At 48.2% G+C, this 19,019-nt stretch overlaps 1 protein-coding gene across 1 annotated transcript in view; it reads right to left on the reverse strand.

Moving 5' to 3' along the window:
- Positions 1-19,019, reverse strand: part of TRPM2 (transient receptor potential cation channel subfamily M member 2) — a 72,328-nt gene that overhangs the window by 21,061 nt on the left and 32,248 nt on the right. Inside the window, exons 17-18 of the mRNA XM_078610401.1 lie at positions 16,565-16,663; positions 5,236-5,482 (exon numbers count right to left, since the gene is read on the reverse strand). Coding sequence (XP_078466527.1) covers positions 5,236-5,482; positions 16,565-16,663 — 346 coding nt within the window. The remainder of the gene's footprint in view (positions 1-5,235; positions 5,483-16,564; positions 16,664-19,019) is intronic.

Genomic DNA, 19,019 nt, shown 5'->3' on the forward strand with positions numbered 1-19,019 from the left:
TGTCGCCTCGGGGTGCCGCTCTCCTCGGCAGCGCAGGACGACACTTCGACGGGACGCCGGCCCTCTTCCCAAGCTCCATCATCATAACCCGGCGAGTCGCGGCACCTCACATGTTTGGCCCACGCACACACCCGCCACACACTCATACACCGCACCGATTGGGGGGCCAATATCGTGCACCATCGCACCAACACGCACCGCTTTGGGTACTCAGATTGAACCCAGCCAGTGGTCCGTGTTGGCCCATCGTGTTGTAGCCGCGTCGTCGGGGTCGTCGGCTGTTGTGGGGCACATCGACGGGGTCGAGGTGCGCATCCTGGTCGATACGGGAGCATCAGCAACCATTATTTCGGAGTTAATTTACAATATTCTCCCTGCCCAGAGCCGTCCTTTGATGCCTGTTAACGTGCCATTCTTTGCTGCTAACGGGGGCTCACTTGGCATCATCGGACAGATTCGAGCCCTAATTTGTATCGGGGATATTAAATTGTCTGGGCCGATTTTTGTTTCCTCCTCGCTGGCGGTTCCGTGCCTGCTGGGGACGGACTTCCTGGCCAAAATGCCGATTAGGATATTAATCGACCAGGGATGCATTGAGCTCCCGTCGGGCCGACGCGTGGCGTTTCTGCCATCCCCGGGTACGAGTCGGACGGCGTTCGCAACGGTGCCGGCGTTTGTAGATAGAACGGTGCGCGTTCCTCCGGGGGCACAAATGTTGGTTCCTTTGAAACTTCGGCGGCCCTTCGCTAAGAGCATTGGGGCCCAAGGGGTTCTGCTGGGGCCATCTAGGGCCGGGGTTAGTGGACCTCATTTACTTCCGGCCCAGACCATAGTAAGAGGGGACGGAGACCCCTTCATCGCGGTCCTCAATTTGGGCTCGCAGACGGTGGTGGTCCCGCAGGGGACCGTGCTTGCTCACGCGACGCCGGTGCCCTGTGAGGAACCCGTCGCGAATCACGTGAGTGCTGTCCCTGCGCCGCGACCACATTCGGACAGCGATGAAGGGTGGCTCGAGGCGCTTTGTGCGGGATCGACGGACCTGACAAATTCAGAGCGTCAACAGCTTAAAACACTACTGCGGGAATTTTCCGACGTTTTCTGTCGGGACAAATACGATTTGGGTTGCACTCATCTGCTGCGTCACCATATTGATACGGGTGACAGCGCGCCAATACGCCAGAATCCGTTTCGGTTAAGTCCCGCCGAAAAGGACCATGTCAAATCAGCTATTGATGACATGTTAGCCGCCGACATCATTTCTCCTTCCACCAGCCCTTGGGGAGCGCCGATCGTCCTGGTTAAAAAGCAGGACGGCTCGTTGCGGTTTTGCGTTGATTTTCGGCGCCTTAACAAAATTTCGGTTGCCGACGCATACCCGCTCCCACGGATGGACGAATCGCTGGACGCCTTGGCGGGAGCGCGATTCTTCTCCACATTGGATTTACTTTCGGGATTCTGGCAGCTTCCTCTGGACGATGATTCAAAGCCTAAAACTGCTTTCCGTACACCACACGGCCTGTTCCAATTCAACCGGTTGCCGATGGGACTCCACTCAGCGCCGGCAACTTTCCAGCGTTTGATGGAATTGGTTTTGGCTGGATTGCAATGGGATTCGTGCCTGATTTATTTGGATGACGTTATCGTCTTTAGTAAAACTTTTGACGAACATCTCCAGAGGTTGCGGGCGGTTTTCCTAAAGATGCGGGCTGCTAATTTGAAATTCAAACCCCAAAAATGTCATCTGTTACGCGATTCGGTGCGTTATTTGGGACACATCGTGGGGCGCTCAGGTATTGCTACCGATCCCGCCAAAACGCAGTGCGTCAGCTCCTGGCCGACTCCCACCTCGGTGGGAGAGGTCAGGAGTTTCATTGGCTTCGCGTCGTATTACCGACGGTTCGTCGCTGATTTTGCGACGATTGCCAAACCCCTACACGCTTTAACATCAAAAGGGGTTCGGTTCCACTGGGGTCAGGAGGAGGAGGCTGCTTTCTGCTCCCTTCGGGACGCCCTGGTAAAAGCTCCTCCCTTGAGTTACCCCGATTTTTCTACGCCTTTTTTGCTCGACACCGATGCGAGCAACACAGGTATTGGGGGCGTGCTTTCCCAGGTGGTTGACGGCGTGGAACAGGTGGTTGCGTACGGCAGTCGGGTGTTGTCTCCGGCGGAGCAAAGATATTGTGTCACCCATCGGGAACTGTTGGCAATTGTCTATTTCATCCAACAGTATCACCCATATCTGTACGGTCGGCATTTCACCGTCCGCACAGATCATGCGGCACTGCAGTACGCCCTGCGAGTTCAACAGCCATCGGGACAATTGTCCCGATGGTTGGAGATCCTCCAGGATTTTGATTTTGAAACCACCTACCGTAAGGGCGTTCGCCACACAAATGCTGACGCTCTGTCGCGCATGCCAACCACCTCCGAATGTGCATGCCTCCTGGGGTCGGGACGTTGCAGGCCAGCAGGGGACATACCGGTTCCGGTCCTGGCGGCCGCCGGCCACGACGAATCATTGGTTCCAAATTCAATCGCACAACAGGCAAAAGATTCCCTGTTGGGGATGCCCGTCAATGAATGGGGGCGCCTCCAGATGGAGGATACCTCTCTCCTCGGGTTGCGTCGTCGCGTCGGCTGTGCTGGGCAGGGCAGGGGTGATGCCGACGCATGGGAATTGGTGCATGGTCTGCTGATGCACTGGGACGGAAAATCCCATCGACATCGGCTGGTGGTCCCTTCGGGGTTGCGGGGCAAGGCGGTGTGGGCCGCACATGAGCGCCTCCTACACCTGGGGACCCAAAAGACCCTCGCCTTACTCCAACTCGATTATTTTTGGCCAGGCATGACGAAGGATGTCGGGGATTTACTGGGGTCATGCCCTCGGTGCGCGCAACTAAAACCGCCAGCACGTGTGTCTAACCCACCCTTGCAGTCAATCAAAGTGTCCAGAGTTAACGAACTCGTCGCGCTGGATATTTTGGGCCCATTCCCCGCCACACCCAGGGGCAATAGATATTTGTTAACTGGTGTGGAGTATTTTACACGCTGGCCTATGGCCTGGCCCCTTGCCAACCAGTCAGCAGCAGCCATCGTGGAGGCCTTTGTTCAGGGTTATGTCCTGGACAAAGGTGCTCCGGAGCGGCTGCTGACCGACCAGGGCAAAAATGTTTCCGGTAAATTGCTCAAAGAAGTCTGTGAGCTCCTGGGCACGAAGAAAATTCGTACCTCCCCGTATCACCCGCAGACTGACGGGATGGTCGAGCGTCTGCATCGGACCATCGCGTCAATGTTGTCACAGCAGGTGTCGGACTCACAGACCGATTGGGACTTGCAAATTCAAGGGGTATTGGCGGCATACCGGATGGCCCCCCACGCAGCTACGGGATTTTCACCCTTCTACCTCATGTACGGCCACGAACCTGACCCGCCTGTTCGTGCCCAGCTGCAGATCCCCGCGCATCAGGGAAAAACTAAATTGGCTGACCATGTAAAATTTAATTTGGCCAAATTGACAGAGGCACGGGATGCTGCCATGCAAAACTCTGACCTCCGTCAGAAAGCGAATGAGCGGCTCAGACTGGGTCGGGCGCACATGCTGCAGTGGAAGCCGGGGGACAAGGCATGGCTGCACTGTCCACAGGTGCCACTCGCAACCTCCTCTAAGCTGGTGCGGCCGTGGCGGGGCCCTGTGGAGGTGGTCGAGGTTTTGCGACCGCAGTGCGTGCGCATCAAATGGGGGAAGCGGCGGTGGTTCGTCCACCCCTCTAGATTAAAACCCTTCGTTGCGGTACACATCCCCACTTCACACACGCGTGGCCAAACATGTGGGGGGTCGACCGACTCACTGGGTCCGTCTCCGTCGCGCTCACCTAATGCCTTGCCGGCTGTGCCACCTCCAGGTGCATCAGGAATGACGGGCTCATGCCCGATCACCCCTCCTGGGGATGCCAAGGGTCACGCGGCGTCGGATGAGGACTCACTCCGAGACGGACAGTTGCCACCTGACGGTCCACCACCCGGGGTTACCCCGTGTGAGGGGCCCGCTGCACGGACACGCGCTAAAATGCGCAGACTGTTGTGAGGCCGGAAGATGTGTACATAGGTTGTGTTCATTGCGTGTTGTGTGTGTGGTGGGTTCCCTGCAAATTGTGTATAGACTGTTTTTATGGAATTCGTATTTAATCGGGGGGGTGCGTCGGGTTGTTTTCTCTTCTTGCTGTTGCGTTGTTGTTGTGTTGTTCTTGTTATTGTTGAAAAATAGTGAGGCACACGCGCGGTCAGGGGGTAAATGCGCTTTTATTGTCGTTTTTTTTGTATGTTGGCAGCCGGGACGGCTGCAAGCTATGCGGGGGGGGGGGTGATGTAGGGGTGTTAGAGAGAGAGCCGTTATGCATGGCAACTTATGGGAAACAAACACAGTGGGCGGGGCTACGTGAGTGCACGGGGGGGTGCTCTCAAGGACGTCAGAGGGCTCGGGGCAGAATGTTAAAGCTAAACGAGTGAAGACCGAAGATCGTCTAGCTAGAGCCCTGGACTCCCCTGGGACGCCGCCCTTGTCAGGGCCGCGCAGGACCGAGCCAGCGGCGTGGTCCCGAGAACCAGAGCTAGTGCTCTGGGACTCCGGGTACCGTAGCCTGACTTACCAGTGTCGGGCCAGACAGCCTCCCCTAGCCCGTTAGTGGAGGACTAGGAGGTAGGTCAGAGATAGCTAGCAGTGTATTCCCAGCTAGCCGGGTGAGGGGGCCGATACCCCCTCCAGTATTGTATGTCCGCGGTTGTGACAACTGTTGCGGAATAAATACGTGTGCCTCAACCCCGGGTGTCCAAGAGTCCTCAACGGTATTACATATGTTTGGTGTGTCGGCGGCATGTATGCCTACAAAATAAAAAAACATTTGGGGTTGGGGGAGTGAATTGTTTTTTTGGGGGGCGGCAGTTGACAATTTTTGTAAACCTGTTGGATTATTTTAGATTCAAGCCTTCTGAAAGGCTCTTATAGTTTAGTTGACGGACAAATGGACACATGGAAAATGACTTTTATAATAGATAGGTGACCTTTATTTAGAGCCAAAAAGAGCCCACCCTGAGACCAAAGGTCCCCCAACAACTCACAAACAATAACAGATCACGACATAGTGTGGGATATACTTATGCTACAGAAATTATGCTGACGTAAACCAAGGTGGGATGCACGCCAACCTAAGGGGTACAAGCGCCGCGCGTAATCGTCACCTGACGCAGCTCCTCCAGGATGAGCGACAGGACCCAAGCGTAGAGGAGGTACTCGGGCCAATCGGGCGTATACTGGAAGTCCATGATGATCACGTAGGCGAAGAGCCATAGGAAGATGAAGTAAGACACCACGTTGGCCCAGAAGACTGTGATGGGCGCCGTCCAAAAGTTCCGCCAACGCTGGAACATCGTGATAGTCAGAGAGCGCTTGCTCGCCACATTCTTTATGGATGCTGTGGGCAATGACCTGTTCAACAAAGAAACATCGACACACACAAAGACAAAGATCCCCCATAGAGCCTGAAGAGACTATTTGAGCAAGTGCTGTTAGCTAGTAGCATCTATGAAGGCCGGCATGGCACACGAGGGGATGGGTGGCCAACACCATGCCTGGCCGCCTTTGTCTCCCCAGTGGCGATGTTTACATATGGCACCAGGTACTCATTTGAGGCTTAGTCGACCTAGGGGAGGCCCAGGACCAGTTCAGATAATCGTCACTGGTGTTGGCCATGAGCGGGAATTGAACTCGGGTGGCTGGGTTTGTAGCGCAGTGTACTAAACGCTACACAACCGCTCCTCTCATACAGACACACAGACAGACGGACAGGTGACCTTTACAGTGACCGTTTCCCACGGCTAGGTGCCGATTACAGGTGCTATAATTGATATCGTACACCGTGCGATATAGTGTACTGTAGTAAGCATTGCGATTTTATACCAATTTTAACTCTTAAAATATACCTCGTAATCTTATTATTTTAACAATAGTACATGCTATACTGATGCCATTGTTAAGGGTTTGGTGACACAACAAGGTTGGCATGTAGTAGCAATGCTCCGGGTCGTCCATTATTATCGTTTTCCTACGCTCCCACGAAATGCACAACATTGTGTGTGAGAGTAAATGGATGCAAGTTATGAAAATTATCTACACATAATTTGCTTATATACAGTTACGGTAATCTTGATTTGAAGCTTTCGTGACTGCAGGAATCTATACTCTTTGGTTCTTTCGGTAAAGTGACGTAGGTAGAAAAAGAATAATATATCACGACCTTTCGATCGCAACACAAGCGGTCGTCCTCAGGCAGAAAAAATGTATCCAGCAGTGGAACTGCTGAACCAGCGAGATAGCTGTTACAACAAGGTTATATATGTGGTGATGGGAAAGCAAGCGGGGTCTCAGCTGGAAAGGAATTCCATCCCCGGACGCAAGCACGTCAGTTGTGTTAATGAGAGAGATTAGGGAGAGAGAGATTAGGGAGAAAGATTAGCATGAAATGAGCTTCCATCGCCGCATAAGAGTATCATCTCCGCATATGCACAACAGCAGTGTCCCATTAACAAAACTGACGTGCTTGCGTCCGGGAATGGAATTCCTTTCCAGCTCAGACCCCGTTGCTTTCCCATCGCCACATATATAACCTTGTTTTAACAGCTCTCTCGCTGGTTCAGCAGTTCCACTGTTGGATTGTTTTTTTCCGCCTGAAGACGGCCACTTGTATTGCGATCGAAACGTCGTGATAAATTATTTTTTATAAAAAAAATTCTACCTACGTGACCGAAAGAACCAAAGAGTATTTACGGTAATAATACCCACAAGCTGTACACCTGAGACAGAAGACATTAAACACAATTGAGAAAGTAAATCCGTGAGGAAAAACATTAGATTCTTGAATCTATTTTTCTTCCCAATTCATAAAAATATAAAAAGATTGTAATCACTGTGAGGTGGGGGTGGGATGTGTTGTATGTGTCGGGTTATGAAATTTTGATGAAAATAATAAAAATTAATAATTTTCCAAAAAATGCGCAAATCGCATTAATTATGTTAATGTGTGTATTAACATGCATAAATTATGATAATGTGTGTAATTATATGCATAAATTATGATAATCGCGGGATAATACCCACAAGCTGTACACCTGAGACAGAAGACAGTAATTTATGCGGATGCTTGCGATTATGTTACTGTGAGCAGTTATGATAATTAGGCTTAGCTTCGTTTATCCATTGTTATATCAATCAGGATAATACGATTATCATCGATTAAACGTTTACCGATTATCTTAGTGTGTGTTATGATATTTTAGGTCTCCCTTTTCATATCTCATCGCAGGATACAGTTATCAAGAATAAGATAGTTTTGCATGGACTTGGAAAGAAGCACTCGAACAGTTGGTGTTAAGCAATTTTATTCTAAACAAGCACATGACACTCTCTTCTCCGAAAGCAAGTATACGTCAATAAATTCATGGACAAGATTATGCAGTAACGAAAATGAATGACTAAAAATACTTCTTCATTGGCGTGATTATGCAGTTAACGAAAATGAATGACTAAAACATTTCTTATTCATGTAACTCGACGACAGCAACTGCTTTGCACGATCCGTTGATATTGAACGCACCACCTCGAAATGGCAACCCTTTTTGAAACGCAATGACAATTTTTTCTTATTCGTGTGCGTGCTGTGTGTGCGTTGTCCCCTTGTAATATTAATTAATTCTTAGAGCCGGGAGTTGTGTCGTTAGCTTGTGTGGTGTGGGAGGATACGAACAGCGGCCAGAAGTTTTCTCTGGGTTGGGGCGTGGCCGCCGCTCTGCTCCTGCTGCTCCCTCGCTCGGCGTGTCTCGGCTTGTGCGCTCTCTCTCTCTCCACTGCTGGATGACGAGTTGGCACGACGCTCGGTGACGCCCGGTGACGTCCGAGTCGTGCTGCTCTTGCGCTCTCTCTCCCTCTACTGCTAGATGACGAGTTGGCACGATGCTGTCCTTGAAGATGCTCGGTCGCTCGTGGCGCTCGGTGGCGCTCGGTGGCGCTCGGTGGCGCTCGGTGGCGCTCGGTGGCGCTCGGTGGCGCTCGGTGGCGCTCGGTGGCGCTCGTTCGGAAGACTTTGACTCTCTTTCTCCACTGCGGGATGACGAGTCGGTTTTGGTTGATGCTGGTTGATCTGGGTGTGTATTAGACACACGGCGCATTCGATGGCGCTGTCCTCTTCCTCACAGCCGTTTGACCAGGCTTTCTCCACTGCTTCGCGCTCTCTGCTTTGCTCGCTTGGTCGACGCTTGGCGATCTCCGCCCTTTTACAGGTTGATTGCTTGTCGTCGCTCGTCACTCTCTCTGCTCCGTGCTTCCCTTGTTCGTGCAGCTGCCAGCTTCACTCGCACTTAACTTCGTTCTGCGAGAAGCGACACCTGCTATCGGCATCGGTGTTTCGTTTCCTCACGACGCTCCGCCAGCCGGAGCACGGCTGAAACCCAGCCCCGACCCAGGTTGAACTCAGACTTCTGCGACTCGAACGACCCCTCCTCGTTCCATCACTTCTCGAGGCACGATCTGCCCCCGCTCTCTTGCGAGCCCTGTCGCAACGCTGCGTCGCAAGCCGAGTTGCGAGACCGAGCACGACTCGACCCAGCCTGTTCGCTGTGTGCGCCCGTGCCTAACTCAAAACGTGACTCCCCTCTGCGCATTCCTTGCGAGCGGGCAACAAAACACAAACAGAGCGAGAAAAAGCAGACACCCCCGCGACTCCTCCTCGCGACCTTTCCTAACCCTCCAAGCATTCATGGGCCATCTGTTTGAGCTGCGGGGAGACAAAGACGGCCGTGTTTAACTCAAAACGTGAGCACCCTCTCCTCTCTCCGCGTCTCTTGCGAGAGAAAACAAACAATGTCAGCACAAAACCCCCCCCTTGTGACCTTTTTGCTCCCTCCTTGCTTGCCAGACCCCGCTGGAAGACAAAGGTGGCTGAGGAGATGTTTGTAATACATTTATGTGGTCCTGTGTGTTACATTTATTCTTGAATTATATTTTATGAGTTCCTTCGGTCTTAGTATCGTGGTTATCATTCGTCTATGTTTAATGAATATTCGTAATGATCCTCGTCACATTATTATTTTGGGGCTTCGCCAAGTTTAGTTCTCCAGAGATTGGTGTTTTATTCTGAGTTATATTTTAATGTCCTGAGGTTAAATGTAACTATGTTTCCACTTAAGCTTCCTGGAATTCGTACTCTTTAGTTTTTCGGAATGTCATGTAGATAGGAAACATATAATTCTAAATAATATGTATGCGGTGAATACGAGTAATATAAGATAATTACTAAAAAAAACTTATGGTTTGTTGGTTAATTCTATTTGTTAAGTTTCTACTTTTCGGTTAGGAAAACGTTAAGAAAACGCGAGTGGCAACCGTTATTATCCTTTACTCTGCTCTGCATCCCCTCCGTGCATCTCAAGATGTTTTGGGAGTTCAGGTCATCGATCTTTGTCCATCTGGATGTCTCTGACCTCTCTTGTGACCGACTTCTTACCAGTTTAATGGCCGTTTCACAGATTCCTGGTGTGCTTGTAGTGGGTTGTTTTCATTATTTAATAAAAAAAAAAATATATATATAGATATAATAAAAAAAAAAATTATTCTTAATATTAATAACGGAAAACAGGGCATAGATACAACAATCCGCCCTTTTAAAAATGATCAGTGGTTGATTCGGCCACTGGCGAATTTTTAAACAAAGTAAATGCCCTGTTTTTTTTTTGTTATAAATCCATCAGCCCCCTTACTCTCGGCGGTTATTTCTTACGACGCGCGTGCACGTATTATGATCTTAACCTGGTTACATTTGAAATAAGCAAAGAAAATAACAACACGTTAAACATCGATATTGCGTTACATCGGTTCTCATACATCATAACTCTGACGAATATTCATTTTTGTTTTTGCTTAACATGGTTACATTTGAATTAAGCAAAGAAAATAACAACACGTTAAACATCGATATCACCAGTTACATGGTTCTCATACATCATAACTCCGACGAATATTCATTTTTGTTTTTGCTTAACATGGTTACATTTGAATTAAGCAAAGAAAATAACAACACGTTAGACATCGATATCCCCAATTACATAGGTTCTCATATATCATAACTCCGACGAATATTCATTTTTGTTTTTGTTAAATCCTGGGAAACGCTAGGTAGCGGTTTCGAACGCATTTATGCGTTACCTTCCTCATGTTGCCTGGTTTACCACTTATCACTTTGATAATTCGATCACGGTTTTCGGGTTCGTTTTTGTAGTTTCCTCTCTCACTCTCTCGCGTCGTGGGAGTGTGTGGTGAAAAATTGTGCTGCACATAATCAGAATTCGCGCACACAACCCACTTTGACACTTGGTTCGTGGCATTCGCTCTCTCTGCGATTACATGCACATTTGCCGAGTCAGTGTGTCGATTTAATTCTGTGCCTCGTAATGTTGTCCTCTTTGTTTTTACGAGTGTGTTAGATTTCAACACCATTCCCGATACGTCATGGACATTCGTCTCCATTTCAGCACTCCGATCCACATTAATTTTTGTTTCATTTGGATATTTTCCATTCAGGGGCTCACGCCTGTACTTCCCAGGGTGGGTCTCTGTGTTCCCTCTCCCTGCACTATTATCGCTCTCTTTTGCGACGCGTGGCACTGTTTTCCCTGTGCGATCTGGTTTTCCTCTCTGTCTCTGCTGTCTGTTATCTACTGTCCGATCACACTTCAATTTAGCCCTGTCCTTGCATTCGATTTGCGCATCATTTACGGGAGCACTGTCCGCGTTTCTTACCGCATCGTATGCATTTGATGTTTCCCGGTTGTGGTGGTATTTGCCCGCCCTGTCACTTGCAGCCTGCTTGTATTTCCCAATGAGGCCAGGGTTTAATAAAACTTCAGCGTGCGTGGCGCGTATGGGCTGCTCGCTCTCAATCACTGTGGGTGGTTCATCACGTATTTGGACCGCATTGTGTGTTATTCCTCTATTCCCTCCTGGTATAGCCGGTGGAGAAATTGGTCGGAATTGGACCGATTGTGTTTGACCTCCCATCCTGCGATTCTCGTACATTTTTGGCCCAGTGTTACTCCCATTTGGGTGCCAAATTTTTCCTGGATCGTTACTTGGCCATTTTTGTGGGAAATTTTGACCTTGCGTATGTCGGGGCATGGGGTGTTGATATGATTCTGCCCTTGGTCTCCACATTCTGCGATTCTCCTGAATGTTTGCCTCCGTACCTCCGTAGTCTGTGTACCACCTTCTCGCTGGATGGTTATCTCGCCATCTTTGTGTGTAATTTCGACCTTGCGTGTGTCGTGGCATGGGGTGTTGATATGGTTCTGCTCTGAACCTCCCCCTGCGATTCTCCTGAATGTTCGCCTTTGTGCCGCTCTCATTCTCGTGCCCCCCTCTCTCTGGGTTATTTTGCCATGTGTGCGTGCGTCTTTGCTCCTCCCTGCATTGTGGGACTGCTTGGTGAATTTTTTTTTTCTCTGAGAGGCTGGGTTCCTTATCCCTCTCCCTGTGTTCTGGACCCGAATTATGATTCTTAGCTCTGTATAACCATGCCATGTACGCCTTGCTCTCTATGCAGCGTAAGGATGCGGTTTCTGGATTCAAAACCATTCTCACCCTTTCGGTAATCTCTGGGCTCAAGGATTCAAAAAACATAATTTTGAACATTTTATCTCCTTCGTGGTATTGATTCACATCGCCTGCGTAATACGCTTTTTTAAATTGTAAAAGGTAGTCACGTGGGTCTTGGTCCATGCCCTGGGTCATCGATTTTACAGCATAAAACCCCTCAGTGAGTGTCGAATATTCTCCAAACTTCCGAATCACTGCCAGGCTCAGTTGTTTAAAATCATTTCTAACCTTGTGTGGTAGTGAATTTACCCATGGGATAGATTCTTTATGTAAGCTCCGTTTCAACAAACTCGCTTTTTCATCCCGTCTCCTCAGCCCTCTAATCATTGCCTCCTCTTCTACTGTTGCGATATGTGTGTGTATATCCATAGACTGATTGTGTGGGTCAAAATCGGGAATTCTGACTAGAACCTTGTCCATCGATTTAAGGGTTTTACTGTTGAATAAGTATTCCGAAAGTTGATCGCCGTCAGCGTCATCATAAAACAAGTTATCATCAGGCAATCTGTCACTTTGGTCTGTGCTGTGTCGCTCGTGTTTCAGCGGCGTGCATTTTTTGTGTGCGTGCCCAGTGCTGTGTCGCTCGTGTTGCCATTTCCCTTCAGTTTTTGCCTCTGCCCTTAGTGGAGCATGTCCAGTCGACTTTACTTTAACATTTTGCCTCCCTCTATCTGTGAAGTTGTCAGTCTCACATATTTTTGTTTGCATATGTATCTCTCCCTCCCTTCTCTCGAATTGTGAGGGTTTCCCTTTGTCAAGGATTTTTTGTTCGATATCCATAATTTTTTTGCGATCAGTCCCTGGACTCTGTCCACGTACCCAAGAGTGTGATTTACTGTTACTTCCATATTTATTCTGTGGATCAACGTCTGTGAGTTTCGCTGGTGTCGCGAGCACTGATTTCTCCTCCCTTACGATGGTGTGAGGACATTTTTCCTCGTTTATTAGAGACGATTTCTCTCCTGTTTCCTTTCCGAATTTTTCTTCATTCCACAATCCCTGTCTGTATGCCTGTGTGAAAAGGAATGAGTCCTGTCCTGCCTTCTCTGCAGCTTTTGCATCGTGTTCGCCTTCGTTACATTTTATCCAGTCAATTAGTTTCCCCCGAGGTGTGTTCGTGTTATCGATACAGCTCCCTTCCCATATGTCTCTCTGACTGTACTGCTTTGTAACAGATCGGTTGGTACGTTTTAATACGAGCTCCCAGTATTCCGTAATTCATTCAAAAATTATTCTTAATCCTATCATCTCAAGTGGCAGGAGTTACTTTGACCTTTCCTTTCAGAGTGCATATAAAACAATTATCTCACAGGGTGTGGTCAGTTTGACTCGAGCTATTCTGTAATTTTCTGATTCAGAGTGCGTACCTCTAACACCATTTATCACAGGATGCAATCGGTTTGATACGATATTATCTTAATTCCACTGTCTCTGTTTCAACCTGCTATTCTGGGTTTTAACCTTAGAGGGCGTTTTTTTTGTTTTTGTTTTACGCCCGTTTACAATCCCATGCAATGTTCGATCCCGATATTCTGGTTAACACGTAGTGATTCATTCCATCATCCATGCAAAACACTGTCTGCGAGAGATCCCGGACGAGCCACCCATTATGTTGTATGTGTCGGGTTATGAAATTTTGATGAAAATAATAAAAATTAATAATTTTCCGAAAAATGCGCAAATCGCATTAATTATGTTAATGTGTGTATTAACATGCATAAATTATGATAATGTGTGTAATTATATGCATAAATTATGCTAATCGCGGAGATAAGCGTAGTAATTTATGCGGATGCTTGCGATTATGTTACTGTGAGCAGTTATGATAATTAGGCTTAGCTTCGTTTATCCATTGTTATATCAATCAGGATAATACGATTATCATCGATTAAACGTTTACCGATTATCTTAGTGTGTGTTATGATATTTTAGGTCTCCATTTTCATATCTCATCGCAGGATACAGTTATCAAGAATAAGATAGTATTGCATGGACTTGGAAAGAAGCACTCGAACAGTTGGTGTTAAGCAATTTTATTCTTAACAAGCACATGACACTCTCTTATCCGAAAGCAAGTATACGTCAATAAATTCATGGACAAGATTATGCAGTAACGAAAATGAATGACTAAAAATACTTCTTCATTGGCGTGATTATGCAGTTAACGAAAATGAATGACTAAAACATTTCTTATTCATATAACTCGACGACAGCAACTGCTTTGCACGATCCGTTGATATTGAACGCACCACCTCGAAATGGCAACCCTTTTTGAAATGCAATGACAATTTTTTCTTATTCGTGTGCGTGCTGTGTGTGCGTTGTCCCCTTGTAATATCAATTAATTCTTAGAGCCGGGAGTTGTGTCGTTAGCTTGTGTGGTGTGGGAGGATACGAACAGCGGCCAGAAGTTTTCTCTGGGTTGGGCGTGGCCGCCGCTCTGCTCCTGCTGCTCCCTCGCTCGGCGTGTCTCGGCTTGTGCGCTCTCTCTCTCTCCACTGCTGGACGACGAGTTGGCACGATGCTCGGTGACGCCCGGTTGACGTCCGAGTCGTGCTGCTCTTGCGCTCTCTCTCCCTCTACTGCTAGATGACGAGTTGGCACGATGCTGTCCTTGAAGATGCTCAGTCGCTCGTGGCGCTCGGTGGCGCTCGGTGGCGCTCGGTGGCGCTCGGTGGCGCTCGTGGCGCTCGGTGGCGCTCGGTGGCGCTCGGTGGCGCTCGGTGGCGCTCGTTCGGAAGACTTTGACTCTCTTTCTCCACTGCGGGATGACGAGTCGGTTTTGGTTGATGCTGGTTGATCTGGGTGTGTATTAGACACACGGCGCATTCGATGGCGCTGTCCTCTTCCTCACAGCCGTTTGACCAGGCTTTCTCCACTGCTTCGCGCTCTCTGCTTTGCTCGCTTGGTCGACGCTTGGCGATCTCCGCCCTTTTACAGGTTGATTGCTTGTCGTCGCTCGTCACTCTCTCTGCTCCGTGCTTCCCTTGTTCGTGCAGCTGCCAGCTTCACTCGCACTTAACTTCGTTCTGCGAGAAGCGACACCTGCTATCGGCATCGGTGTTTCGTTTCCTCACGACGCTCCGCCAGCCGGAGCACGGCTGAAACCCAGCCCCGACCCAGGTTGAACTCAGACTTCTGCGACTCGAACGACCCCTCCTCGTTCCATCACTTCTCGAGGCACGATCTGCCCCCGCTCTCTTGCGAGCCCTGTCGCAACGCTGCGTCGCAAGCCGAGTTGCGAGACCGAGCACGACTCGACCCAGACTGCCTGTTCGCTGTGTCTAACTCAAAACGTGACTCCCCTCTGCGCATTCCTTGCGAGCGGGCAACAAAACACAAACAGAGCGAGAAAAAGCAGACACCCCCGCGACTCCTCCTCGCGACCTTTCCTAACCCTCCAAGCATTCATGGGCCATCTGTTTGTGCTGCGGGGAGACAAAGACGGCCGTGTTTAACTCAAAACGTGAGCACCCTCTCCTCTCTCCGCGTCTCTTGCGAGAGAAAACAAACAATGTCAGCACAAACCCCCCCCCCCTTGTGACTTTTTTGCTCCCTCCTTGCTTGCCAGACCCCGCTGGAAGACAAAGGTGGCTGAGGAGATGTTTGTAATACATTTATGTGGTCCTGTGTGTTACATTTATTCTTGAATTATATTTTATGAGTTCCTTCGGTCTTAGTATCGTGGTTATCATTCGTCTATGTTTAATGAATATTCGTAATGATCCTCGTCACATTATTATTTTGGGGCTTCGCCAAGTTTAGTTCTGCAGAGATTGGTGTTTTATTCTGAGTTATATTTTAATGTCCTGAGGTTAAATGTAACTATGTTTCCACTTAAGCTTCCTGGAATTCGTACTCTTTAGTTTTTCGGAATGTCATGTAGATAGGAAACATATAATTCTAAATAATATGTATGCGGTGAATACGAGTAATATAAGATAATTACTAAAAAAAACTTATGGTTTGTTGGTTAATTCTATTTGTTAAGTTTCTACTTTTCGGTTAGGAAAACGTTAAGAAAACGCGAGTGGCAACCGTTATTATCCTTTACTCTGCTCTGCACCCCCTCCATGCATCTCAAGATGTTTTGGGAGTTCAGGTCATCGATCTTTGTCCATCTGGATGTCTCTGACCTCTCTTGTGACCGACTTCTTACCAGTTTAATGGCCGTTTCACAGATTCCTGGTGTGCTTGTAGTGGGTTGTTTTCATTATTTAATAAACAAAAAAAAAAGATATATATAGATATAATAAAAACATTTTTTGTTATTATTCTTAATATTAATAACGGAAAACAGGGCATAGATACAACAGATGTGTGGGAGTCATGACGTGCCGGGCGGTGGCGGCTGTTCACGTGGCCTGTAATCCAGCACTGTATGTATGTAGGTTGAACTTCTTTCGCTCTGTACATATCCAACCATGCTCATCGGAGGTGCACTGGAGGCCAGGGTTGGTGGATTGCACACATTTCGTGAAACATCCTGCCCGTGGACCATAACGGTCGCCATACCCTGGCTTGCCAGCAGATGGCAGGGCAGCAAGTGGATTAATTTCCATCGGTTTCTATTTGTGTAGGGGATGGAGTTTTGCCCTCTGCGTATGCGTGGATTTTCTCTGGGTGCTCCGGTTTCCTCTCTTGTGTTTAAACGCTCATTAAATTGGCTGAAAACATCTTCATATACAGAGGACTGCAGAGCTTGGGTAATTGTTGGTAGTTTGGCTGCTGCCGTCCCACTCGTCCGTGGTTCCTCATGCCTCCAGGTCGTTATCTCTCTTCGGGAGTGAGCAAATACGATGCGATTTACAAGCCTACGTTAGAAATGGTTATTGTACAACAGAGCATAATCATTTCCGATGGACTTACAGGTTGTGTTTCCCCGTTTCCTCGTCCGAGATCGGCTGTGCTCTGTTCCACGCGGAGCTCACTTGGGAAATCCGAATTTTCTGCATCTCTTGCTCCTCACTGCACAGCACAAGGGAGATACGGCCATGGGAAGTGCACACACTCATTCTCTCACGACATCTGTCTGATAATCACTTTTCATTCATGCTTCACGAAAGCATATTCTTATGGTTAAATAACAAGTAGTTCACTGAACATGTTCACATGGCAGACTTTAATGAACTTTAAGAGTTTTCCCTCAAGAGAAAACCTTTGGTCCATTACACAGTACTGTACATGACATTAGTTGAGATTTGCTTAATTAAAGTTTAATTTCTGTATGAATTAAATCTTAAGTTCAAATGTCCAAGTGTTGCAGCATATTTGGACAAGCGTGACATGGCGAGCCTCCACTGGCAGCCCTCAATCAATTTTGCTATGGCAGGGGCCAGGATCTCTGTAGAAAAACCGCAATATATGAGCGATGTATTTCAATGTAAGCAACGACAGCAGTCAGCAGAATTACATCATCAGTGAATTCCACGTGAGGGAGGGGATGACCGTGTTGACTGGCAGTGGCCTGGCATGGAGGTCCAGGGAAGAACTGATGATATCAATAACCGCATTGCCTAAGACAGGTATACAGTCTACACTAGACAGTATAAAGTACTGTAATACTGCTGCTGTATTAATTTATTGTTGTTATTTATCCCAAACCCTCTTGTTTATCAAATAGTTTTCCAATTGTGCTATCGGCACGAGGCAATGTGCGTGCGTTCCTAGCTCTGGGAGAGCAGTGCATCACATCTTAACTGTAACTGAGAGAGGTCTGCAGAAGGTGATGTCGTAGAACTACTTCTGAGGATCCTTCAATCGATCATTTGGGTACTGCATCCTCGCATGTGCGTTGCCATGGAGATATTGCATGGTAACCAAGTCGTTTCCTTGTTTCACAGAACCAGAATTTTTCACAAATTAAGTAAAATTCTATATATTTAGAGAACCAAAAAATGCCTGTACAAAAGTTTCAAAAATATGTCAGAATTGGGATGTTTGGCCAATACCAGTTATACTCTTTGGTTCTTTCGGTAAAGTCACGTAGGTAAAGTCACCTACGTGACTTTACCTACGTAATAAAGTCACATAGGTTACCTACATGATAAAGTCCGAAAGAACCAAAGAGTATGGATTCCTGCAGTCATGAAAGCTTAAAATCAATACCAGTTATGTTGTACAGGCAGTCCCCACTTTTACGACGTTACAATACGTTCCTGGAAACCCGTTGTAAATTGGAATGTCGTAAATTGGACCCTATTTTAACATATATGCAGTGACATCAGGGATGTCACTGTATGGTGCCGGCCCGGTAGGGCCGTGCTGTTCGATGTTCCTACATCATGGACAGCACCGTGTGGGTGGCTGTGTGTAATACCAGCCCTAGCAGGGCTTGGTGAGCACTCGTATAGTGCGGGCACCATACACAGCATGTGGTGGGGGCTCCCACGAGGGGGAGTGCGTGAGTGTCAGCCCAGGGGTAGGGTTGCCCCGGGCCATGGCACTCTGGTTGACCCCGTAGACACGTGATCCGGAGTGTTCACACAAGGGGCCCCAGGTGGGGGGGCTAGTGGGTGATCACGTGTCCAGGGAGAGCTCTTGAGAAGGATCGAGAGGGAACGAGAAGGCTCCGGAAGGCGGGCGGAACCGAGGGCGGAGCGGCCCCGGCCGTAGGGGGATATAAGGCGGGTCCCTGAGAGAGACCGGGTCGCTGCATTCTACAAGCTGGAAGCTCAACATCTAGAAGCGGAAAGCTCTACGTCTCAAGCTGAAGCTCTTCATCCTACGAGGCAACCACATGGTCGGAGACCCGAGTGAGGGCCCGACCCTTCGTAGCAGTAACTCCTCTATATAGTGTAGTTAGCTGGATGGTCCCCACCCTAAGCTGTATCTGGTAAAGGGGCAGTTACCCCTTTGTGTTACGGTGTTACAATAAATGCGTTGCCTCTAGAAGGAACAACGTCTGCGACTCAGTTGGACTCACTACATATATATTCAAGGGTTTAGTAGATACAAATCCACGAAAACACTTCAGAATAAAAAAAAAGCTCCACTCCAACGTCAGAAACCAGACTGACTCTGTTCGAATGTGTTTGGAGTCGTGTTGGAAGATGCAGCTTGAATCAAGTTTCTGCGTCGTAGATTGATCCATGGTGACATTAAATAAACGTCGTAAATGTGGATAGTTGTAAACCTGAGACCGCCTGTATTGAGCGTTTTTTTCAGTTCTGGGAGAAAACTGGAGAACCCTGAAGAAACCCATGCAGAACAGGGGGAGAACACAGAAGACGCCAGTTGTAAATCCAACACAGGCATTTCTTACTGTGAAACACGTGTTACCACTGCACCACCCTGCTGCCACTGTAGGTGTACATGTGTGGGC

The sequence above is a fragment of the Lampetra planeri genome, chromosome 2, assembly GCF_965212315.1.
Source record: "Lampetra planeri chromosome 2, kcLamPlan1.2.h2, whole genome shotgun sequence".
Classification (NCBI taxonomy): Eukaryota; Metazoa; Chordata; class Hyperoartia; order Petromyzontiformes; family Petromyzontidae; genus Lampetra; species Lampetra planeri.